Source organism: Stigmatopora argus, chromosome 7 (genome assembly GCF_051989625.1).
Source record: "Stigmatopora argus isolate UIUO_Sarg chromosome 7, RoL_Sarg_1.0, whole genome shotgun sequence".
Taxonomy (NCBI): domain Eukaryota; kingdom Metazoa; phylum Chordata; class Actinopteri; order Syngnathiformes; family Syngnathidae; genus Stigmatopora; species Stigmatopora argus.
In genome coordinates this window covers 12,236,467-12,263,918 of record NC_135393.1, presented here as the reverse complement: position 1 = coordinate 12,263,918, position 27,452 = coordinate 12,236,467, and the positions used below count along the sequence as shown (strand labels likewise).

The following is a 27,452-nucleotide window of genomic DNA, read 5'->3' as shown; positions in this document are numbered from 1 at the left end:
CAGTTCAGGGAGACGGTAGGCAGCGACGCTCTCGCTGGCCATGCTGCTGCTGCAGGACGAGACTTTTTTTTCCTCCTGCTTTAGCACTGATAACCAGGCATTTCCTCTATTCACACTTATTTTCTTGAATATATATATACACACTTAGAACGCTTGGCTCTATTCCCAGTAACTCTTCCCTTGCCATGCATTTTGGAAGATGTTTTTTGGGAACTACCAAACCAGCATCGATACCATTCCCCAATTTCACACTAATCATTATGCAGGTGCTGGCTTCTGTAAAGACATTATGTTCTTCAAGTATACATAGAAAAGAGATGGTGAAATGTACTAGGGAAAGCGCCACCATTCCATTCCATTTTTAATGAACACTGAAGCTGAAACGTATTCTTAGGAAACACATCATGGCACAATAAGAAGGATGACAACTGATGGCTACCTTGGAGAAAAAAAAATACCACAACATTGAGGAAAACTATTTCTGATCTTTTCCAGTACGACAAATATTAACTTCATTCATTTTCAATACCACTTGTCCTGGACTGGATTGCGTGGTGTGGGAGTCGAGCCCACCTAACTTCACATGAATGCAGACCACGCAGTGGACTGGTCGGCAGTCAGTCGTAAGGCACACATGGAGACAGACAACCGCTCACACTCACAATCACAGTTCCACCAAGTGGGAATCGATCTCATGTTGTCTGGACCGAATTCAGGCGAAAGAACCACTGCACTATCAGATGGCCCAAAAACATGCATGATAGGCAGCCACTAAAGGGTGTCCCCGCCGGCTGCCCATAGTTGGCTGTGGTAGGCTCCAGCACCTCCCCCCATGACCCTTGTGAGGATAAGATGTACAGAAAATACATGGAGTGAATTTAAAGATCAATAAAATTTACAGGAAAGCATTCGGAATGTGTGAAAGAAAGGGTAACAATATTAACAGACAAGTACCATATTTTCAGGATTATAAAAAGCATTTTTTTGGGGCCGTAGTGTTCTTTATGCTATTGTTATCTGGAAAAAACTCTTAAAATGTTACGGTAACATAACAGACACTCTCTCATTTTGTTGTTTGCACGTCATGTAAGAGTAGGATTACTCAGCCTGTTTTTCTATATTTTGTTTTTATTTTAAATTGGCTTTTCAAGAGGACATGTCTGCTTTTGGTGTTGAATTTTATCAAATAAATTTCCCACAAAATGCAACTTATACTCCATTGTGACTTATATATTTCTCTTTTCCTTCTTTATTATGCTCTTTATGGCCGGTGCGGCTTAAACTCGGGAGCGCGATATAATCCAGAAAATATGGCATATGGCTGAAGCATTCCCTAAAAAGAATTTGCTACCCAAACATTCCAGACCATTAATGTAGACAATGTTTTTTTGTGATTGCTGACATTGCCCATTCCCCAAACTATTCTTTTTAGCCACACATTGAGTATAAAATAAATTGCAGACTTCTTTACATCCATAAAATGTTTGCCAATGTCAGGCTTGCAATCTAAATAAGGAGTAAGCAAACAGGCATCGACTATTAGACATACGCAAGTACCAGAAGGCACTCTGGAGCCACCTCAAGCAGTGCCGTTCTTGGGTGCATTAACTCTAAGTGACAGGGGTATTCCAGGCCCAAGCAGCTCCGTTATAGATACTTTGGGCAATCATGTGAGAGGGAGGATCATTGTACAAGCAACATGCCCTGCAGAATTTACTGAATCAACTTGGCTCTGGTGGAGTAGAATTGTTGCTGGCGAACTAAGTGTTTATTTTTTGTTTGTTTGTTTACAGACTCATACTGTGAACCATGAATTGTGTTTGTTGTTTTTAATCATTGTTTTGGATGAAAACTCTTTAGAATTTAAGGTACCGATCCTCATTTTTTTAGTCATTATTTTTCGAGATATAATAATTTGGGTTGCTAGCAAACATTTTTTTTTTCACTCTTGGTTCATCTGTTTTTCAGTATATTTAAAGCAACAACAATAATAAGCACACAACTTTGTTTGTGTTGGAGTATCCTGTAATCAAACTAGCAACGTGGCTCTTTAATGTCCACTTAATGAGAACAAGTCAAAACAGACCCATCCATGGTGCTATAGTCGAGGGAGCTCAGCGGATCTTAATGAGCATCTCGCTCCCTATTATCTGCTGGTAACCTGACCAACATGTTAGCACTATTATCAAACGCCACCCCAGGCTCACACAAACACTTCCTCACCCTCTCGTTATCAGCTTGGCTTCCTTTTAAAGTGTTCCACAGACAGTGTAACCACATTGGACGGTAATTGTACCTCTCACTCCTGCCTAATTGAATTGACAAGGAGCCGGAATTGATATCATTTAACACATTGATCTTAGGAGACAATGAGACAAAATACCCCTTGTCCTCCCCTACCTGTCTACTGCTTTTTTCTCTGATTTAACTGCCCATTTCTTTGATTTGCCATGTTATTGCGGACGAAAACACGCACCCATCCTTCCCGTCCCCCTTTTTTTATTGCTCTTTCTGCCATTGTCACTTTTTATTACAATAATTTGTAAGCACTGGAATGTGTAGACCATTATGAAATAAATTCATATAAATATGGATCACTGTTTTACTTAAAATATTATTTTACGGCTATATATATATATATATATATACATACATACATACATACATACATACATACATACATACATACATACATACATACATACATACATACATACATACATACATATTTCCCCCTTTTGTTCCTTAGCTTCTTTAATCCCACGTCCCATTGGTGCCTAGAGGATACGGTCTTTTTTTAGACGGCAGCACAATGACTAAGTTTGTCATGTCCACTTCTTTGGAATAGAAGAGGTAAACTATGTATTCAAAAGGCTGCTTGTATGAGTATAAATCACATAGAGACTAGCCACTGAATATGCAATTAATTTCCTTTCCAATTTGTATCAATTTTCCCAAGCAGTAATATAATACATCCAGATGCAGAGAATCTAAGATAGCATCCGATGGTTTTGTCAGTAACACTTGAATGGGTTAGAATGAAATGAGATGATTTTTCCTTGTATGATTTAGAAGCCAAATTATTATTTCTTTGCTGCACTTGTTCTTGATGCATCTGAAGCTATTTCATTATCGGACAAAGCTAAGAGGTAACGCGTCCCTGTTAGATCTGATGAGCTTGTGCTTGCCTCTATGCTATCTGGGACAAAACTGCAGAATTGTTGCTAAGCAACACCACAACTAACTATTTCTGTATGCTGGTATTGCTTTGTCAGAAGATCACACTGTATTGTTTTTTTTTTGTTGTTGATCGTTTAAAAAGCAGGCGACATGCAAGTGAGTGTTTCTGAACCCTAATGGTTTATCAGCTTCTTCCTGTGTGGCCTTTGCATGTTCTCCTGGGCCTAATGGGTTTTCTCTGGGTACTCCGGTTTCCTCCCACATCCCCAAAGCATGCGTGGTATGCACTCTAAATTGGCCATATGCGGCAGAGTATTTGCGGAAAATAAATTAAAAAATTAAATACAATAATTTACATTCCTAATTTCAGAGCAATTGTTCTAATAAACCTGATTAAATTAGCAAAATATATATTCCAGAGTCAGAGTATATGCCACACAAGATTTTGCTGTTCTTTTGTTGTGATGGTTTATATTGTGTTTATTCAGACATTAAGACTAAGACTGATTTCAACTGGAATCATCTTATATAACATTAATTCATTTATTTTCTGTTCCACTGATCCTCACAAGAGTTGTGGTGGTGCCTGTAGTACTTACTTATGATTTGCCACTTTTATATTGACAGATTGCCTTGTTTCCTGATAGTCATCCATTTCTCACACTTGCTTAATGGAAGATTTAGAGATATGAATTCATTGTTGTGCATTTTTATTTAACAAAATGGCAGTGAGTATTATGCACATGGTTAAACCACGAGTTTAGGGGATCTGGCAACAGCCAAATTGATTTTTGACAGATAGGTGCAGTTGCTAGGTAACATTGAACATGAAATCATGTGTTATGGAGCTCTAACAGTCAGTAAATGTTTTCTTGATGAAGTGTGTTTTGAAATCTGACAGCACTGAATACTCAACATCTGACTTGTTGAAATGGTTAAAACACTAAAAGGACTTTAATGGTATTTTTCATTGTTTTGTGACATGATCCCCATGTTTTCCCTTTTCCTTTTCACAGACTGGCAGAAAAGAGAAAGGGGATCCACTTAACTCAGCTATTGACAAAATGACCAAGAAGACCAGAGACCTACGTAGGCAGGTTGGTATTTTTCCTTTTTTTTAATTTATACATTGCTTTATATTGTTTTCTTTTGCTTAAGCTTGCAAGCACAACGAAAACATAATCATTCACTACAAACTTTGAGAAGTGCATTATTGCTGACACCAATTGTGTAGCATTTTCTTGTACCTATTAGTAATGCATTTTTTAAATTGGAACATTTTTTTTTTATATAAAATTAAACAAATAGTTGTCTTTAATCTATTATGATATATGGTGCATTATGGTTTCTTCTAGTAAAATACATTAATACCTGAGATTGCAAAGAAAATGGGTTATCATGTTAAAATATCTTACTTTTGATTAATTAAACCACTAAAAAACATTATTATGAATCATGAAAGTGAAGACAATGGTAAAAATGACACAAGAAAAGAATGTCAGCATGAGTCAGTCTTATTGTGAACAGCTCAAAAGAGGAAAAACTCGCTTCACACTTTTTCATTTGAGAAATTTGATTCAAAAATGCTTCTTTGAGAAAAGGTCATTCCATATGTCAACTGAACATTTTTTTCACCCTTTCACTCACATTTACAATTTGCTCCTCAACCAAACTTTTTGTGCCTGGCTACATTCTCTCGACTTGCACGGATGAATTGCGACCTTGTCCTCTGCAACTTTTGAAGACCAGGGAATTATTCCAGATGGGGAACTATAACTCCCTTCCTCCCAGGGGGGCATTTGCTATCTGACGAGCTGGCAGGTGGTACTCATTTTAAGGGGATGTTCTATTGACTCCTGAGTTGGCTTGACAGAATGGGTGCAAAGCATGCATATAGGCATTACAAAGAGCTTTGATAGTGTAATACACCACATCAGGTGTCATATTGCCTCATCGAATTACAGAGCTTTCCATTGGGGAGGAGCACAGCTGCTCTGTGGTCATTTAAAATGTATCTGTCGTTTTTGTTAAAAGGCCGAATCAATTAATGGGTCGACAAGCACAAATGACAGTCTCTGCTTAGAAAATGAAAGTACCTTAGAGCAAGCACGCCTTATGACACCACCAGCAATGTGCGGCATTGTTTTATCCAGTGTTCTGTGATGAATACAAAAGGATACTAAATGTTTTGTCACCCACTGCACACACACATGTCAACCTTGTACTCCCACTTGTCCTCCAATTGAATTAGAGCATAATACATTTTAAACATGGCGGACTTGTGTAGTGCTGGTCAACACGATGTGCCTTGCTGAGTGTCAACTTGGATAGGCTCACTTTCTAATATATGATATCTTAAATTACAGCATACGTTTTCGTATAAAACATATACAACAAATAAATAACACCGTATACTACTTGTCATGTAAAACAAAGAATAACATTTTCTTAAGTATTCTTTTCAGCATACTTTTAACTGAACATGCTAAAAAGTCTACTTATTGAAACTCTTGAATGTTATGCTATTCTTTTACGGAAATAAAACACTTTAAATTCCTAAAAGTCTCACACAATCTTAACCTAAAATTTGGACAGTTGACAACTAAAACAACCAAAAAAAACACCTTTTTGAAACATCTTCAAATGTACAGGCTATTTTTTTATATATATCTATAAAATGTCATTAAAATATTCAGCAAATCTCAAGAAATACTTCAATTCAAGGACACGAGCGCAGCTACTTAAAGATTGAGTGTTGCGTCCAGGTCGGGCCATGCATGCTTGGCTGATTGAACACTCCAAATTGTCCATAGTTGTGGCTCTGTGCATGAATGTTTTTTGTATATGTGTGCCATTCAAATTGCTGGCAACTTGTTCAAGCTGTCTCTTATTGGATGTAGTTAAAAAGACAATTGATGCAGCAAACACGGTTTGATTGCAACGTTCTGTTACTGATTTTGTCTCCTGGGCACAAAACACTGCTTGATACTGACTGGTAAGAGTGACTTTGCAAGTTGCAGTGCACTCAGATGTTCCCATGAATTTGAAAAAAATCAACACAATGGTAGCACAATCAGTATAATTTGCAATTACTGAAATTTTATTTGCATCCCAAAATGATATGTTCATATGCACTAAAGTGTGAGGGGATTGCATTTACAGCAAACACTTGAAGTTCACACAATGGAAGTAGTATTATGTTACTACACCCAAATACTGAAATTTGATGTGCTGAAATATTTTAAGCTGTCAAGCCATGAGAGAGATTTGCAGTCAAGAGTTGATGAGCTAGCCCTCACTGATTTTGGCTGTGTAGCAAAATATATCTATATATATATATATATATACTAATATAAGTTACTTTTTAATCCTAAACTTTCAGTTTGCTTTCCAGAGTGCAACTGTAATCATAAATAAGTGCAAAACAGGCCAGGTTCCTTCCAGCAGGGTGACATGAGTGAAATATGTCTGCAGTCACAAATATAGATAGTATAGAAGGGTGAATGGAATAGACTTGGCTTTCAAAATGTTTTGCCCCTTGAATTGGTATGCTTTTAATAACAAAGTGAACAAGTTGTTTGAAATGAGCCATGCATTTTACTTCTTATCATTCAGTGTGTAACAAATGCATCTGTTAAGTCATCTTACTTTGACTGATGATTCTCGGACTCCCAAAGCCACAACAGCCTCACTTGTTGTTTGGCTTCCTTTTTCTTGGTTCTTCAATGTGATATTGAAATCATTTCCATTTTTGCCATTAGTTTGTTGATTGGTACATCTGTTCCTAATTGTTATGGGTTATGGTGGTAAGGCAGAACAGCTGCCACAATTTCAAGATTTAGAGGAAAAACAAACATTTGTCTTTCGTCATTAGAAATTATTGATGTTGGAAGTGAGTTTTACAAGACCACATACTGGGTTTTCATCGATGAATGTTTTAGGAGACATTTGAAGAAGATACAACATGTTCAGCTTTTTTTTTCACCAAAAGTAGGTGAACAGTAAATGTTGTTCGCATAAATACAATTATATGAACTAACACAATCATTAATGGAAAAGTAATTTTATTGTAAAAAATCATTTAAAAGATGCTTTCAAATTTTATAACTGCAGCTGCTCAATCTGGTCTCATCATGATTTGTTCACCTTTGAAGATGGCCTCTTACACGTCGACAAACTATTTTTGCACCAGTCTATCTAGCACATTAATTTCTTGAAATGTATATGTCATTTTTCCTTTCATAGTTTTTGACTATAAATATTGCCCTTGAGTACTCCCCTAAAGGGTGAGGCCATACCAAATGTTTCAACCGAAATTGTTCCCACAGTTTCATGTCATAGACCTAAAATGATCACGATATTAAACTGTGTTTCTGAATTACATTCCATACCACCAAAAAAAGAAAAGGTTTGCGCCCCCCACTCTTGGACATGGCTATTAATTGTCCTAATATCTAGGGAATTTGTACTCTTGTGCCTGTGTTAATTGATGATTATTTTGTAATGTATCCTTTATGGATATTCAGCTTTTACATTGCTGCAGTCTGTTCTTCACCTCATTTCTATACACCTTCAATTGTTGAATAAGATGATCCGACACAAAACACCAAGGTAACACAGCCTGTTTTCCTTCAGAGCGTAGATGATCAATTAATCAGCCCTTTTCTCTCTTCTGCCCTTCCAAGCTGTACTTGCTGATAGATATGAGAGTTATTACTCGATTTTTGATTTGCTCAGGCTGTTTCCTCTCAACTGTGACTCCAGCCATTCATGCTGTGATTGCTTTTGACATTTTAATAAGAACTGCTCCTGTACTGACCCCAAGGTATCTGACATGATGTGTTCTGAATCATAAGAACAGCAGACAAACCAAGAATGGACCTGTAAACACTCAGACATCCTATATCGTTGATCCCTTACAAAGCCTTACCAGCATTTGTGGTTCAATAGCTCTTTAAAATGAAATGAATGAGAGAATCACCTAATCCAAGACAGTTTGTTAAATGTTACCTTTACCAAGGTATTGTGTGTTAAAATGTTTATTGCTTTATGTGCTCATAACGATAGTGCCATCTACGTTTAATTACGATTAGGAATTTGAATACAATTGATTAAAACAATCATTGTTCCTGTACAAATGCCTCAAGAACCTTTATTAATAGTTATAGCATTGACAAGCTAATAACGGCAAAAAAAACCTTACGTTGTGTGTATTTTCCGCCAAGAATCCCAGAATAATAATGCCACATCTTTGCCTTCTACAAACATGGTGTAGATGTGGTACAGTAATGTGAGATTTATATCTGCTCACATTCCGCATTTGTACTGCCAGATGACTGGATAGCAATGATGCACAACCGCACTGGTGCAGTAAAACGTATGCAACATTCACCATACCAATGAGCCAAAGAATATAAACTATGTTGTTCTGTACCTGGCATTGCGGCTCTTTAAATCACTGACCGAGGATTGTACTGTTCTTGATAAAGTGGTGCTTCGATAGTACATTACGTTGGCTTCGTGTGGTTTACGGCTTCAGTAGCACTGACGTGTCCTCTAGACTAAAACTTATAGTATAAATCTTTAAATTTGTTTTTTCCACCTCTGTCGAGCAAAATAATTTTCAAAAATTTAATGGTGTAATGCAAGTCTTGTTTTTGTTTGTTTGTTTTTAATTGGGCTGTTCGTTACTGTACCCATTTAATTTATCCATTTGATGTGTTACCATATTGTTTATGACGTGTTGTGCAAATTTTCTTCTAAAAGATTATCAATTATTTATTTAATATGTTCCCCCAAAAAGGCAAAAAATTGTCACTTTCCACCTACTGGCTGTGCCCTCAATGTGTGAGGAAAATACTTCCTCTTCCTACCCCGTGTGCTTTAGTAGGGGTCTTATGTACCTAACCCCATCTGTCTATAAGATAAAGCACCTACCTGTCATACATTCTGGACTGTTCAAGCCAGCAGCCCATCAGACATCCCAGCGAGTACCACACAGGTCCATTTATTTTCATAAAACAACCAGTCCCTTGCCACTTGGCTACAAACTGTTTCCATAAACAAAGATAAAAGTCACAGAATCTTTCCCTCGTAAAAAAGGCCTTATGGGAAAAATTATGCCTTGTAAGCAATCTGCACTCCATCCAAATAAGAGTTACTTTTCACTTTTCCACTCTTAGTCATTCCAACTCTTGCTCTCTCTCCATCTGCCTCTCATGCTCTTTTTTCCCCTCTTTTGCCGTAGACATTCTAGGATAAAGTTAATAAATTAGTATTGTGACCTGCTTGACCTGCTCTCATCCCACTCTTCTTTATTGTATTTCAGCTAAGAAAGGCAGTGATGGACCACATCTCAGACTCATTTCTGGAGACCAATGTCCCTCTGTTGGTGCTCATTGAAGCGGCCAAGAGTGGAAATGAGAAGGAGGTCAAGGAGTATGCCCAGGTGTTCCGTGAACATGCCAACAAGCTTGTGGAGGTCAGTCATAAATTATACATGTACATACATTTCTCTCTCCGAACCCTTCACGCACGCACACGGACACATGCACACATGCACACACTCACACATTATAATTCACTAGGAGATAAAGAATGTGCAAATGTAGAATCAAGCAGGTCAGGGCATGTGGGATGCAATTAAATTTTGACTGACAAAACTGGCTAACCACTCAATTCAAACCAGACTTGTTGAAAAAGAAGTGAAATGAATTTAATGACGCAAACTAGACATCCTGACATGTATTATGTGATGCTTACTGCTGCCACTGTGGCACTGTGTGTAAATACAAGCTTATACAGAGTTCATTCTTTATACTAGGAAGGGAATGTGTAATTTAATGGTATAGTCGTGGTGGGAAGCACATGCTAAGTAGTTAAATTTAGATTCTGTTTTAATACAAAAATGACTCTTGTTTAAGCTTCTTTAGCCATTTGTCATTTGTTAATGGCATCATGATGGTGACTTTGTAGCATGTGCCTATTGGATTTGAGAGGTCGGAATGGCTACACGCATTTGTTCTCAATAATGTGGCAATCATTTTGCCAAGGGAACACACTAAAATGAAAGGAGATTAACCAATTTTTCTGACATTGCCGTGCAGAATTTGGCTTAATGTGTTTGGAAACCCTTGGATCTTTGTGGATATAATATGACCACTGGGCTCTTATGTGACGACTGTAGATTTTATAATTTTTCTAGGTCTGCTTCCTCTCAAAGCCCACACTCTAATATAACTAAATATAACTATTTCAGCATAATGCCCACAAAATACTGATGTTTGTCTGTTTTATATATTTACATCCTCCAATGGGAATATAGGCCAGATTTTCACATGGCACTCTTGTTGCAATTCTCATTCTACAGGAAGGTCCTCAAAGGGTGTTCAATAGGCTTAACATAAGTACCCTGTGATAAATTCTTTTCCTCTTGAAAATGAGTTCCCTTTTGTTCTCATAGCCCATTCAGAGACCTTTTTTCTTAAACTACTGTTACTTCAGATGACATTACTACTTCCTTTGACTTGAGGTGAGAGTGATGTGTGTGACCTTTTGGTCCACCCTGGCTGTTTGCTGATGAGTTAAGATAGTGGACTGATGCAGTCTTTAATGTATACTTTTCACACCAAACCTTAGACCTTTGCTCAGATAAGGACACCAGGGCAGATGAGATCTATACTGATTTATTTAATTATTCAAATCTTACAGCTAAGAAAGCTGTCTTTTTCTTCTTTTTTAAAATGCAAATGACTTGATATCAGATACTCCTGTCTTTTCTAAACTTAAGAGACATTGCCTCTGCAACAGCATATTTGAAATGTGTATTTTGGGGAGGTGAGAGGCACTCTGCTCCGACTCCATATTAGATGCTGACGTATCGGCTATCTTTGCTTTTGTTTGTAAATAAACCTCTAAAAACTGTAAATACTAAGTTGGTATTGTCCTTGTAGACACTACATAACATGCTGAACTTACCATTACTACTGAAAATTCTGGGAGAGTTGTTGCTGAGGGTGCATGTGGACATGAATTTGATGACATAAGGTCTGTTTAAACTCGAGACTGATTTTGGGAATGGGCATAGGGAGAATAATAGTGTGACTGCTAACCATTGGTCTGAACACAGCATATCCCTACCGATGTTCATCAATACCTCTCCTTTCTCTGATCCTTCTTTTATGAGGTTAAGCTTTGTTTCCGTGATAATTGCTTTTTCGTTTGGCTGAACCAGCATCGGTAGAAGCCTCCAGTTTTCTTTTTTGGTGCCTTAATGTGTTGGGGGAAAAAACGAGAAGAAATAGGCAAAAATACTCCAACACACAAACAACTACTAAGCACTGGCTGGGGACTAACAGGTGGACAAGGAACTTGCATTGAGGTATTGGGCATAAGGTTGAAACATTGTAGATCAACTTCCCGCATTTTCATAATTACTCGATAGTACATACTACTTAACATACACTGAGAAATATAATTACCATACGATAGTAAAGCAGCCTACTGCAGTGTCTTTGAGCACCGTATTGAGCTCTGACTTGGTCGGGGTATGACAAAGGAAATAGTCATTCAATGCAGTAGCTAATAATACCTTGTATGACCTTCTAAAGGAGGCTTAATCGAATGAAGTGTCTGACCACCAATCTGTGGAAATAGAAACTAAAACTGAATATTCCACTGTGACCTTTTGTCAACTTTTTGTTATGTCAATAAATAATAATGAAAAAATTATATTGATTTAAAGGCCATTAGAAATGTAGCGCAGAAACAACAAACATAGATTGTGTACTGACAAAATAGATCAATTCAGACTTTTATCCTGATTGCAAATGCTCACATCCTCAGTAGATTTCCCTCCTGGTGTCTTTGTAATATCTCTGAATCAGTGCTTATACCTCCGGGGTGTTTGGTCATTTGGTTTCTGAAGAATAACATCTGTGCTCCGAGATGCAATCAAACAATCTTTTATCCTCAAGCTGACATTTATATTCTTTATGTTAGTACATCTCTACTTTCTCTAATAATGTAAGTGGGAGGAGCAAATAGAACATATTCTCTCACTAAGTATGTGTTCGTATAGATTGTATTCCAAAATCCAATTCCTCGACCCATTATCGTCACAGAACACAATGATTGGTTGTATTGTTAGTGAGACACATCAGACCAAACCTTTGAGGGTCAATTCACTTTCATCCCTGAAATGACACAAAAGCAGTTTATAGTAAAATCTTTACAATATGCTCTACAAAAGGGATGCACAAAAAGTTATAGTGCAATTCCAGTTATAACACTTTGCTTATTTTATGTAACAACAACAAAAACAATGACATTGCTGTCCTAATCATTACAATTTGGATTGCTAACACAGAAGTGAAATACATCCCCAAGGGTCTGCTCCACAGCCCATATTCCTCTTCCCTGAAGAGAAAAGCCCCGGTTTGAGTGTTTACTTACATCATCAAGCCCCAGCATCTCATGTAATATTAAGATGTGCTAAATCAGTTGCAAACAGTGGTAGCAGTGTTTACACAACATCAACACTAGCTTGCAAAGCCACATAGTGCTGATGCCTTTGTATTCAAAGCTGAAGATGATCTGACACCCATGGGAAGTGACAAGATTATAGAGAAAACTTACTGTTTGTACAAGTTCCCTAATTTAGGCACATGTCATGATGATTCTTTATAAGATTTGTATAGGTCTATATAAATAAACACATTATAATTAGTCATTAACTTTGATTGTTATTTGAACAAACACTATAATAAAATGCCCTAATGGTCACAATGACAAGTACGATATTATTGGGAAAGAAAAATATGTGATATGAGAGTTTAAGTCTATCAATAATATAAATTGTCTAAATCATAAAATAAGTCTTACTGTTTTACATGTTCTCTAATTTAGGCATATAACATGTTGAAGGCCTAGGTATCTGAGTGGTTAGTGCGTCAGCCTCAGAGTTCTGGGGTCTTGGTTTTGATACCAGGTCAATCCTCCTGTGTGGAGTTTGCATGTTCTCCCCGAGCTTGGGTGGGTTTTCTTTGAGAACTCGAGTTTCCTCCCACATTCCAAAAACACGCAGGGTAAGTTGGTTGAACTAAACACGCTAAATTGCCCCTAGGTATGAGTGTCACAAGAATGATTGTCCGTTTCCTCGTGCCCTCCGACTGGCTACCATTTTTGTAACGGTTGTATTTTTCCCCATATTCTTCATGTGAGTAGGCAAGTAAATAAGGACAGTCTTCTGTGAGCAGTAAAAAAGCCGTATGCAGTGAAACCTTCCCGCTAAGGCTTAAATCTGGTAATCAAAAGGTTTTTGAGGTGAAGTGGGTTGTCATCAATAAATTAAAATCTTCTCTAAATTAGGCTCATTAATCCCACAGTGCTTAATTTAGTCCTTTGTCCATGTACTGCTGCTGAAGCGTCTCTACATTAGACATGTATAAGAGGGAACAGGAGCTTCAGTTGAGAAGAGTGATACAAAGACAGCACATGCTGGTACAGAAGAAATGGTGTAGATTTAAGTAATCAAATGGGCGTCTAGTTATTTTCATCTAAAACCCCTTTGTGAATTATGCAACATAAGCGGATCGGAAAATGAATGCATATCAAACAGAATAATAGAATCTATCAGTTTTTCTTTCTGACAGAAATGTATGAAGACTTCTTAGGAAATCATTCCATAGTGATCGTAATAAAAGTCAAAGAGAACTAACCCCTATACAAAAGATTTTTGTTTGTTTGTTTCAGATTTACAATATATCTTTTGTCCATCAGTTAGCAAATTTTTAGTCATTTAGTCTTGAAGGGCATCTTCCCTTTTCTTGCATTTCCCGTTTCTGTTTGTCTTTTTTTTCTTCTACTTTCCAATCCTACCGCTTGGGCAGTCCCATGTCGAGTCGTGATTCTGCACTTTTCTTTCCCGCTCTATGCCTCAATTGCCAATTTCTGCCATTATCTTGCTAGATGGGCTTGAGTTGAGGTTCGCTTAACAAGTCAGAAGTGTGGTCATAGATCTGTTTCATGTGTTAAGTACCTTGAGAAAACTTCCTTTTTAATTTGGTGCTATACATATAAATACAATTTAATTGAAATCATCTTTTTCTCTTTTTTATGAGTTTTTGTATCTGGCATAATTTCATGAACCATAATGGTTCTGCAAACTCCACAGGCTTTTGCTCCTTCTTGGCAAAGTATTATTTTTTGTGTCGTCCATACCTTATTGAATAAGCTAATAATATAAAAAAGGAAAAAAACCTACCCCTTCATGCAGTTTCTTTACCACATATCCTCCAAGCTGATATAAGGTTCAGACTTTGATTCAGTTAATATTATGACTCTTATTAAAAATGAATGAAAAGAAGGCCTTTTTGGAGCAAATCTGATAAAGTAAATATCACAAGGATATCTTTCATGGGATTGATGAAAATACCCAAACCAGCCTGCAATAGGAACAGAACTAGGGCCAAATGCATAGAACTCTGCAATGTGTAAAGCTGTATTAAATGTTGCACATGCTCCTGGCTGTATTTATCACACGTGCAAATGGATGTATTTAGTTTCAGATTTATCTCACTCAATTACACAAACACAGATATGCAAACATTCCGCACGACCGTTGCTATTTATAGCACTTGTCTCACTAATGGATCACATGCTCAAATAAACTAGCATTGAAATTCATCAATCACCCTCATTAAATGTCAGAACATTGGAAGCAGATTTATTTGTAAGGCTTCATCTGAAATTGCCTTTACCGAGGGCTTCACATTTCATAATAAATTGAAAGATAATTCATCAGGAAGTGATGAGGTACTTTTGTGTATATACTTAAATGAGCATGCATGTGTGTTTGAGAGATCGACATTTGATTGTAGTATGTCTTTCCTCAGTCTGCTATTACTTACTATATTTGCATAAATTAATTTGCACATTCAGGATCAAATCAACCACACAACAATGAGGTGTGTATTTTAAAAGGAGGCCTTCATTTGATGATTGCTAATGTTGAGGCAACACTTAATGAACTGGTGTCTAATCAGTTGACGGAGAATTGTTATTTTTATGTAACATAAAAAATAAATAAAAATCTCTCAGAATAATAGAATATATCTGTTTTTCTTTTCCTACAGAGAAATGTCAGAATTGTGGGAATTTAGGGAATCCCTTTGCAACTCATATTCAAAGTATGAGGAAAAAAGGACAATGATAATAAAGAAGTGAGGATATTTTCAGATTATTAACTAAACATTTTTTCTATTTGTTTTTTTTATCATTCATATTAGTTGACCGTAGGTTGTGCAATATTATGAAAGTGATTAATTCATACAACATGCTGAGTCAGTGCTTGTTGCGTGGAATGTTTCCACTCCTGTTTGGTGCCAGCAACTCTCCTATCTGACAGCCAACTTCTTGTGGCCATTTCCCCCGAGATTAGACTCAAGTGGACATATCCAGTGAGACGGGCTAACAAACACAAAATCTTTGGTCATGTGCCACATGTGACATGTACACCACAGAGCTGCTACATTCCCTGTGGTGTCACAAAGAGGGACATGCTTGTGTTGCCTACCCTGGACAGATGGGCAGAGGAAACATTATATGTATCGCTAGTCTAATTTTACATGAGAGGGTATAGTATGAAGCAAGGGCAATCGGATTGATGAAAAGGTTTCATCTATGCATTGGTTAAAAGGAAAACATGCACTTACTTGGCCCTCTATGGAATATATTTGACACCACTCATGTAAACAGTTTGACTTTTATTCTGTAATAGTAACCCTAATCCTCTGGGCTGTTACTCTAAACTGATTTGTTTTCATAACATTTTGACATTTAATTCATTGGTGGATTTCTGTTGCCTACGAAAGTAAAATGTATCTGAAAATTTGAAGTTGGAAACAATGTAAATTAGGATCATGCACTTATTATTGAACTACCTGTCCACTTTGTGCTTAGTACATGCAGAGAAGAATAAAGGAGTTGCCTTTGGACATATTTTCTAGAAGGTGAATTCAAAACCAAGCTGCCATATTCTGCTGTAAATGTATTCTGTGTTTCCAATCCAACTGGGAGCTTTGCTACCACCAAATGTGCACACAGTGTGAATCAGTGTGTTGTGTTTCACAACAAAGTTTAAATAGATTTAGTTTGTGGAACATTACCATGGATAAACTAATAAAGTTTGAGTCCATTGACGCTAAAGTGTATGGCAGATCTAGATGGTAAAACTTCAGCACTGAAATGGGAACTTGTACTTCTAAAAATGTCAACGCCAATGTAAGCGTGGCTGCATATGAATTGAGTCACTCAATCAGAGCAAACCTTTTTTACATGCCGCATATGAATATGAAATCATTCTATGTCACCTGCCAGGTGGGAAACTTCAAGAGAATAGTTTAAAGGAGGACACTGTTTTTTTTTTCCAATGTATTTTTTTTGCAATGCCGATAAAATATCAACAAAGACAAATATTTGAACAATGTTTTAGTTAATTGTAAAAAATGTTCTGTCCTAGACCATCTCTTAATCATTTTTTTTTTCAAAATAAGTTGACTTGTTTTGTCGATAAATTAATTAGGGTCTCACTAATACAACTTTACGGTTCCAACTCATGCCAAATCTAATTATGATTGAGCTAGAAAGTATAGAGACAATTTCCCACTCTTGATATGGATTAAATAATTTCCTAAATTGTTGGTTCATTTATTTTGTTGATTACTAATCAATCAAGCTGATCGTTAGTACCGCTTTACAGTTACGACTCATGCCAACTATGATTGTTTTTTAGCCTAAGATGGAGAACTTAATATATTTTTTTCTCTGAACTTTGTTACTTGGACATGGTAACATGCTTCCTTAATTATGGAACGCCGTGCAATTGTTGTAGTCAGTATCTCTTAAATGTTTTCTACTACATCAATTGCTGTCATTGGTGGTGTGTCGTGAATGCATAGATGGCATGCTAAGTGAAAGGGGAGTCAATTGAGATTAGTGAAGCTCGCCAAGTTGCTCCTTTGGAGTCTTGGTCACAGTGCATTGTCATTTGATTAATGGGACAAAAGAAGCCCTCCACTCAATTATTTGAAAAGGAGTATTATCTGTGTATCTCACTGATGCTGCTTGAGCATGTTCCAGCAGGATGTAACTGATGGAATGTGTTGTAAACATCACATTTGTACTTGTTTATAAATGAAATCTTTACAATAAGTTGATGGATGTAATCTGAAACATTAATTTTATTTGTAATTACATTTTATGGCCTATAAACTAAATGGCATTAACTTTTCCATGGCCTTTAAGTCTTTTTTATGCTATAAATTTTGGATTTGTTATTATATTGTAAATGCGAGGTGCTTCACAGATGTTCTGTAGGGTTTAGTCCTTGGCAAATCACCACATTATTTGTGGGAGTAAGTTCATGCTCCATTTAACCCATTTTAACCGACTGTCCTAATTTGAGCACAGCCTCTAATTCTTTTCCTTCTTGATATATGAAGGAGTTTTCCCATTTTATGCTGTTGTTGTGAAAACATGACAAAAATCTTAAAATGAACTTGGATTAAAATGGGTTTATTAGTTCTGAGTGGAATATCTTACATGTAAATTTGAGAAGACAAAAGTCAAAATGTACTATTCTCTTTATATTTTGGGGAGGTGGAAAAGGTTCCTGAAGGTTTTCTTTCTGCTGTCATGAAGCATTTATTGCAAGTAGTGTGTCAAGTCCAGTACATCTATTTTTCTCTTCCCCAATCTACTTGGTCTTGGCTTTCTTTGAATTGGTTGCAGGGGCATAAATCATAATCTTCTACCAAAATTAACTGATGTTTTAAGAATATTGTAAAAACAAATTGATTTGAGTGAAAGAGTGTAGATATTGGTCGGTCATGGATGCTTTGCAGTGATAAGTATATTAACATGCATGACTACTGAGCAAAGCCGCCTCGTGGTGTAGCGGTTCACTCGCCTGACTTCGGTGTGGGCTTGTGCAGGCTCGATTCCCGCTGTTGGAAAGTATTATTGGGAGTTTGGATAGTCGTTTGTCTCTGTATGCCCTACAACTGACTGGCGACCACTTTAGGGCGTAGTCTGCCTTTCCCCTGGAGACACCTGAGTTGGGCTCCAGCAACTCCCGCAACCCTTTCGAGGATGGGTGGAATGGAAGATGAATGAATGAATGACTACTGAGCATTGTCGGTGGCCCCTGAAAAAAGGTAGACAATGGGAGGGTGGCTCCTTGAAAAGTAGATATGGAGCAAAGAAAGTTTCAGTACCCTTGGTTTAAATCGTCTGAGCCCTCAAGAAGAAATAGTTATCCCATGGATAATGTGCTGTAATTGGGAATTTGAGTATAAGTATTATTATAGCTCCTTTAATAATGCCATCTTAAATAAATAAGCCAGAAATCATATGCATATACATGTTCTACCCTCTCATAGTTAGCACGACACTTCACAGTTCAGGAGATCAAGGGTTCAGTTCTGGGCTGTATCGTTCATCTGTGGAGTTAGCATGTTCTTCACGTGCCTATGTGGGTTTTTCCTAATATCCTACCTCCTCAAAAATGTGTAGTAGGCTGATTGAACACTCCAAATTCTATGTATGACTGAGCATGAATAGTTGTTGTCTTGGGCTTGTAATGATTTTTGTCATATGTCTTCTGCTCCAACAGACATTTTTCCACTTGATAAATGGAGCAAAAAGATGTGGTCTATATGTCTGATAACCAATGTATTATCATCTACAATTCACTGGTGCAGTCACTTTCATTTTAGATGTCCATTTATTGAACAATCTTATATCAAACCATCATCTTGTGTTTGAATAAATTGACCCATGTCAAGACGAGTTATTGTTCTGATAAGTGGGAGTATAAATGCAAATTATCCGTACTGCCAATCAGTTAGGTGCTCAGCACACATTACTTGGTCTGTTCAAAATGGAAACCATAAATAGTAGCTGTCTGACACTTTTCTATCAGGCCTCAGATGCGTATGAATATGAATATGAAAAATATGATCAGCATCATGATTATAAACCCAGCTTGGTGTCAGTATAGGTTCAACAGAAGGCCTGGTTATGAATATCCAATTACCCAGTGCAGTAACAACACTCCTGGGATGGCAGCTGTGAAACTGCCCTGATCGGGACTCCTACAGCCTGCCTTCTGTTTTATATGTGTTATGGAAATCGCCTTAAATGCTGCAGGCTGGGTCCCGGATGGTCATAAGGCAGAATCATTAAGGCCACTGTTTCCAATGAAGGAATCGTGTTTTAATGAGTCCGTTCATACAAAACAGCCTTTGCAAGAAGGAAAGGGGAAGATTGAAAGTGTTATTTACAGTGTGAATGTTCAAGCATCACTCCCTCAGGGGCAATGGTCGTTACTGTCTTCCAACTCCTACTGTTTTATGGTACAGTATCTGTGTATATGTTTTAAATTTAGTATTCATATTTTGTGAAGCATCATCCTCAAATATTAAGACACCAGAAACAAATACCAGGTGGAGTCTTTATGTCCTTATATCAAAAGCAAGTTTCTGGAGGTTACACTGGGGGCCACACTAACTAATCACTTTAAATATTTGGTGGGGCATCATGTGTACACACATTTCAGAAGCACATGCTCAAGCACACCCCTAGCCTCCCAAAATTGGCACCAAACACTAAAATTAAAATCAAGAAAAGGCAAAGCAAAGCATCAACACAGTTAACACAACTAGTGCTGGCCACCAATACAGGGTGTCCCCCGCCTGGAACCCATAGATAGCTGGGATAGGCTCCAGCACCCCCCACGGCCTTTGTTAGACTAAGCAGTTTGGAAAATGAATGAATTATGATAATTTTGTTTTTCCTGTTTCCTGACTGACCTGAAAGAGGAGAGTATTTTTCTTTTTTAATGTATTTTTGTCAGTTTTTCCCCCAAGGCGTAGAACTGCCATCATTGGTTGGCACCCTGCAAAAGGCTTGTTTGCTCCTCCATTTAAAGCACGGGGCTGTGAAACCAAATCATTTTTTGGGGAAGCAAAATAACTCCCAACCACTTAGTGCTATTTAACACACAGGCCGTTAGTCAAACTTGTATTTCAGTAACTAGCTCCCTTCTGATGCTGAGCAATAATTAGGTTGCAAATGTCTTCAAAGTTCTATTTGCCTTTACCCATCATGACATGTCTTGTTTGATCCCTTGGTGATAAAAACAAATGTTTATAGGATCACCATTTTGCTTTAGCCCAGCTGGTGTTGATTTGCGTGGTTGGATGGATGCACAAGGAAGAATTACTAACATATTTCACGTTTTTATGGCGCATTTCCTTCCCAAAGTACACAGCCTGACCATGGTCTGTCCATGTGTTTTTGCAGTAAACAATTATAATTAGTTATGGAGTTAAATGTTGTGATTATCTTATATAGATTATGCGCGTTAATACCACTGTCTACAAGAAATTTCATTTTAATGCATCTTTGAAAATAACAAATGAGAAAAGAGTTGACAAGTTCAGAACTTATTCCCCTCATTGTATGTAGTAAATTATGTCACTGGGCTAACTTGCTAACCTTTTGATGTTGGAGGTCAAAAAGTGTGTGTGGCCAGTCCTGGGTTTATTATTGTCTCCTCCCCATGAATTTTGGATGCTTCACTTAAGACTAATGTCTGGTGACAAGCCTGCCCATTCCTAGTGTATAGTTTGTTGAGACCAACATTGTGTTGACACTCCTTCCTGTTTAAAAAAAAATATAGGTCTAGTTTTGTTATCTCTGCACTTTTTAACGTGTGAAATTGACTTTGGAAAAACATGTCCCAAAAAAGTTATTCCATCGTTTGTTTGATTTGATTTCATCCTCTCTCCCATCCCCCACCTTAAAGGTTAAGCATTACGGTCTGACAACTGGTGACCTTTCTCACCGCATGCATCTATTATGCGGCAGGACTAATCATGCTTTTCTTCTGCATCAGATTGATGTGAGAAGGCAGAAGGATGTGACGAGGAGAAATGTCAAGGTCTTGCTGTTTTCACATTCTGCAAGGGATTTAGCATGTTCCCAGATTCTTTGGATCAACTAAAATTGTGGCCTCTTTGAAATTGATTAAGCCTTAAGATATATGAACTATGTCATGTGAAGATGGCTCTTCCTGTAATTACTGGATGTAGAGCAACAATTTCCAATACATACGAAGATAGAAAAATTGTAATCTGCATATCGGCAAAAAGCCAATGTAGGGTCCTGCTATGATTCCCAAACTTTATTGAGTATTTTTTTTTACAATAAACAAACTATAAGGCTTCCCGAACAAACAAAAGTATGTGTTCTCATGCAAAAAATTAAGAAAAATTGAGTATACATATAATATCTAAAATAATGTCTGATGAATTACTAGGACTAAAAAATATGTTGACTGTAGCTATATCACGGAAATACAGATGTACAATGGGCTCATTGAAGTACAAGTGAAGGAGGGGTGAAGTGATGTATGAATAGATGCTGTTTGCTATGAATGCCCTAGAGAGTAAATTGATGGTGGATCTCTTTAGACAAAAGCCATCAACTTTGATGTTGAAACAAATCAGGGCAGTTAGACAGTTGAACTGAATTGTGAGTGTTATTTACAATGAAGGACGTTGAGCAGCTCCAATTCCACCTTTTTGCAACCCATTCGAATGGCCCATGGTGCAGATGGACTAGGGGAATGTAAGGATAGATTAAATGAAACAACCTAGAGGTCCATTTTCATAATTATGTTCTTGTGCCAAGCCTGCCTGCTTGGCTTGCACTCATATAGAGGGCAGGACAGGAAGAGAGGAAGCAAAGGGAAATCAATAGCTTCTTCGAGGAGGGAGAGACAAGTCTGAAAAGACAGTCTAACTCCCGTGGTAGCATTACAACTTCACAACAAAAGAAAATATGTTGAATGAGTTTAAAACATGTGTGTGTGCTACCTAAGAGACACTGTGTTCCCTTTGTTTTGTAAGGGGTACCAAAGATGTCCCTCTGTTGGCTATTCACACACACACTCGGACACATTTCATTATGAACAGCTACTTTTATGATTTGGTTATATTATACTCTAAATTAACATTGATTTTTTTGTGGCCTATACATTGATATTTTTATTTTACAAAACAAAAAATATATAAGCCAATGGACAACACAAAACTTTGTCATTATTTACATGCCACTCCCATTGAAATCAAGTCTTCTAGAACAGGAGACCGTATTGAGGCAGGAGGATTTTCATCTCACTTGTATTTACCATTTGTCACGAATGCGAGCAACTTGCATCACCCCCCTCTTCTAGGTCAGTGGTCTCACACACCTAAAGGCGTCCATGCGAAAACTCCTCCAGGTCTTAAGTTCCCAAAGATGTGCTTAGTTTGCGCTAGTCATACTGTTCATGAAAAAAGGTGTAACACAAGACAAAATAATGGTGAAGATAAATGTATTTAATTTCATGTTTGTTTGAAAGACAGGTAATTACAATGTTTAAATCAGCACAGAAGGCTCTGAAAGCCTCACGGCATGCCACTGGTGCATTTTTTCGTGAGAAGCCCACCCTCTCCCCTGATGGCCTTCTTCATTAAATATCCAGAATTTTAAGTCTGTTGAGAAGGTCACTTGAAGAGTCGTCATGGCTCACTGACATTTATGTAGTGTAACATAGAGGTCAACAACCAAAGCACGGAATATTGCAATTTGATTGCCAGCATCATCATTTGTGTTACATCAGGTTCCTCCCCTCTTGAGTCCATTGCAGTGACACGTGCACACGTTATTGTACTCATCTGAACTGTGTCGTCATTCGCTACCACTTGTTAACTCGCACAGTTCAAATGTCTTCCCACTAGCTGTGCAGTTTCACCCCTACAATAGCCTGCAGAAAAATTATTTCATTTATCAGTGAAGCAGCTGCATTTTTTTAGCTGTTATATTCAATCCTCAGCCAAGAACTGTAGCAGTACAAATCACTCTGTCAGGCTCCCATGCAAACTGAACCATGGTTGTCAAGGAGATCACAGCGATGGTGAAGGGGATCGCATTTCAACAACTTCCAACCAGCTCTTCAGGCTAAATCATGTAGACTGAGAGCATCACAAAATCAGGTTGCATACTGTATTTTTCTTTTTAATACTGACTTGTTATCTTAAGCGATATTTGCCAGGATTTCTTCATCTTAGTTTAAGATGTATTCCAATTTGTACACTACTGCATATGTCAGTGTTTCATTTTAGGCTGGAAATAATATTTCCTATTACAGTAGCCTTGGTCCAATATTGTGAAGAAGACTGTTTCTTACCTTAAAATAGTTAAAACAAAACTTTGTTAATTTGTTGTGGCAATAGTAGATGGTATTTAGCCATTTAGGATCAGGTTTTTTGGAGGGGGGTGCATGAGTGTACAAGGAATATCAGCCTTTGCAATTAATCAATTTTATATTTTATTAGCAAATAATTTCGTGCTTTTCAGACACCATTGCATTCCTGGCAGTTTTGCTTGCACAAAACTTTAACGATGAAAAAATTGCTGTGAAATTACATTAAGAAAAACACTAATCCCATCAGGCAGGTGTTAATGTGTTTGTAAAATTCTGTGTAAACCTACTTCACACTAACTAGAATGAAACCAAACACAGATCAGTCTTTAGTCATGCACCTGACATCCGCAATCACAAAAAAAGCTTTAAGATGTTTTTCACATTATTCTTTTTTTAATGTACCTTATAGATGCCTTTTGATGTAGTGCGAACTGGTGGCCATTATTCTTGTGGCAATGTACGTATGCTCTTAAACGGCATTGATTTTCCGAAGCTTTGTTCATAGTAAATAACAGTGGGTTATAAACCCTTACTGTTTCATTTCCCCTGTGGACTCAACTACCTCGACATGTGGCATTGCCAAGTGTCTCACGCATTACCTTTGTCCCCTCTGGGTCATGCAATGTATGTGCAGACATTTGGGAGACTGCTGGGAGCTGTCAACTTCTGTCAAGGCAAGTAGAAGCTACCCCTGTGGGTAGTACTGTGCTTGTTTCCCAGTCTGCATATTGTATTCCCTGGACACCTGCTAGTCCTCTTGAAACATTGACTGATTTATTTCCATTTAAAGCCTTTTCACATTAGCAGCAGCCCAGTGTGAAAAGGTCTAAAGGCAAAGTGCAAACAGTCGGCAAAAGGAAGGACATTTGTGGCTGAAGTAGACATGGCCAGAACTTGAAGAGCAAGGACTCTGGCAAGCCTATTTACTGTAGTGCCAAGCATGACTGCATTTATTTTTCATTGTTGCTCAAGCAAATAATGACTAGAATTATTTGATAGAGTAAGACGAGGTATAATAAAGAGCTTTACTGCTAAAAGGTGAATAGTTTGTTTATATATATATATATATATATATTTTTTGTGCTGTTCTTGAACTACAGTTTCACACAAACATGTCGCAATATCTTTAGATAGGCACGGAGTCGTATGAGAGCCACACGTTCAGAGTTGCCACTCAGAAATAGAACGTTTCTTTTATTGCAAGGCCCGCCTCACCATGGTAAATTCGCTTAGCTTCGCTGCTCCATCCGAAATGGCCACAAACGCTGACTGCCGCCGGGAATGCCTCCTCGACCATACACAATGAACGGCTTTCCGTACTACAAGCTGGGCACTGCTACAGCGAGCGTGATTAGGCCATAGTGTCCGTGCGTACTCAGTGTGTGTGCCCAAAGATGCATGATATTGAACATGTTCTTATTCATTTTCGCCTCAAAGGCTGTATGAGAAGGTCGCATCTTTTTTTTTAAATGTAAAACTCACCTGCACCAACATCCATCTTTCCTCTTTCAACAGTTTATACCCATCATGGCCGGTTTGTAAGCTATCCTAGTTGATTTTTGGCATAAACTGATATTTGAAGTAGAGGTAACATGGTGGCTACCTGTTTAGAATGCCACTTCAGAGTTCTCTGATCAAGGTGAGTTGTGTCTGGATGAATGAATATTCATGAAAAAATAACATGGAGGAAAGTCAACCTAATAGAAATGTTTTGTAAGTATTGTATTGATTTGTCAGGCAAGTGCATGTTTTACATGTTTTAATCAATTGTAATTTTATATCCAGTTCCTATAAAAAGCAAACATCAATAGTTTTAACACAAAGCTTTGCTATGTAATATTGGAAAAACTAGAAAATATTCTTTGAGTGATTGTCAGTGTGAAACAATAGTACATAGTCAAAATATTTAATTGTATTGTCCTTGAAAATGAATTTCTGCCCATTTTCATTAATAGACACAGGTTTTCATTTTGCATAGAAAATCTCCCCCAGGAAAAACAACGAGTACTGCTAGTACATGCTGTGAAATTTTGCAATTTGTGAAAGCAAATTTTTAAACCTTTTGGGTGTGAAAAACATGATTAGATTCTGACTGATCATGTTCATGTGTCAGGAGATATGAATAATCAAAGGCGTTACACTGCTATGCTTCATGGCTGCATCAAGGGATCACTAAAGGTATTTAATTCATTAAATATGCAGTGAAAATAAAACCAGGTTATCATGCTCTCCAACATGGTGAAAACAGCATAAATTGATTGAGCCTGAGCCAAAGGTAGCTGACCATGTTTCTCTCCTTGCTCTGTGTATATACATATATATACATAAATATGTATTTATAGAAATATGGTACCTCTACTTAAAATTTACTTATAATTTGTTCCAGAAGAGGTTTCATAATTGTAATTGCTTTAATCTGTTCCCCCAATATTACCCTCTAACCCTTTAAAAATGACAAAAGTATACCAATTTTGTATGAAATGTTTTCAAATTAAAATGAAATTATTTACTAAACCATTAAAATAATACCAGCCACATTTTTTTGCGATAATACACAACTGCATGCTTTTTTTCATATAATTTATCATCTCCTCTGTTATTTCTATTGATAACGGAGCCCGCTTCTTCTTTTCACTCACACTGGGAATCACTTTCTTGCCCGAGAACGAGGATATCACCCCGTTCCTTCGTGTTGTTGAGCCTGAAAATGGTGAGTTTTAGAAAGCCGGGAGAGAAAGGCCAGGTGCTCGAAGCCTCAAGAGTGCATCTCTTTCTTCTTCTTCTTTTCCTTCATATTTTTTTTTGCACCAGCATTACAGAAATACAAATACTAAATTCGCACATAACCCTAAACAAAATAATTAATTTTCTTTTGCCAAGAAAAAAAAAAGATTGCATCTTTTCATTAGTTTTAAACACCAGTAGAACATGGGCTGTAGTTTTTTCATTGTGAAAACTATCAAATCTGTATTCCTTCATACGATATGGGAAAATGTGTCTAAATTAACCAGCCTTGTTCAGTTTGTGTATGTTAGGCTCTACTATTTCCTACATTTAATGTTGAAAAATATCAAGGTTCCATCCACTGAGGCTTCATCCACGTCAAGTGACTTGGTGCAAACAGTAGAAAAGCAATAAAGACAGACAGCTCGGACATTGTTTGATTTATTAGGCACCTTCTGTGTTCTTTGACGCAACCATTTCGATCAATTTCCAGTTACTCTCCTCCATTTGGGTGATTTAAGTTGCATGACAAAATAATGTCCACCCTTTCAAATGCAGTGGATGCCATCATCAAATTAGAATTGAAGAGATTATTCAGGGCTGAATGTAATGACAAAATCAATAGTTCAACGCTGAGATGAATAATGGGCAATTGGAGGGCATCACTCCTTTGACTGCTTCTTCTCCATCCCCCTCGTGATTTCTCTCAGTTTGAGCTTCAATCACAGAAAAAAGGAATAGAAACAAAGGAGAAGCACTTCCTAGGATAATTACAATTAGGCGTTTGGCTGACGTTGCAGCATCGGACCTGTTCCAGCACCGTGTTTTTGTGGAATTGCAGTGGGATTCAGTCTATTTGGCTTCTTTCTAGCCCCCACAAAGCTTGTTACCTCTCAGATAGTCGTAAGCGTGTGCAAGAATAAGCACTGTTTGGGGTATTTTTGCCATGGAACTGAAAATAGAACAAATGGATGAAATATAATCCACCTTTCATATTTTCTGAGACCACAAACTGAAGCGCTGAGAATAGTTTTGACGCTTGTTTTCATGTATAGATATGTGTTTTGATTTCAAAGAAAAATGCATGACCAAATCAAAAACAACCTAATGAATTAAGTTTTCCAAATATTTCTTGTTCATTTGACTGCTTAAATTCCTACGAAAGTACAGCTTTCCCTTTCTTTCTGCTCTCACGCACACTCAGGCACTGACACTTTAAACACATCTGCACAGG

At 37.4% G+C, this 27,452-nt stretch overlaps 1 protein-coding gene across 5 annotated transcripts in view; it reads left to right on the top strand.

Annotated features, from left to right (window-relative positions):
* ctnna2 (catenin (cadherin-associated protein), alpha 2) overlaps window positions 1-27,452 on the top strand; it is a 133,015-nt gene that overhangs the window by 74,869 nt on the left and 30,694 nt on the right. For all 5 annotated transcript variants that reach the window (XM_077605054.1, XM_077605052.1, XM_077605051.1 and 2 more), the window contains 2 exons: window positions 4,197-4,277; window positions 9,509-9,661. In XM_077605054.1, coding sequence (XP_077461180.1) covers window positions 4,197-4,277; window positions 9,509-9,661 — 234 coding nt within the window. The remainder of the gene's footprint in view (window positions 1-4,196; window positions 4,278-9,508; window positions 9,662-27,452) is intronic.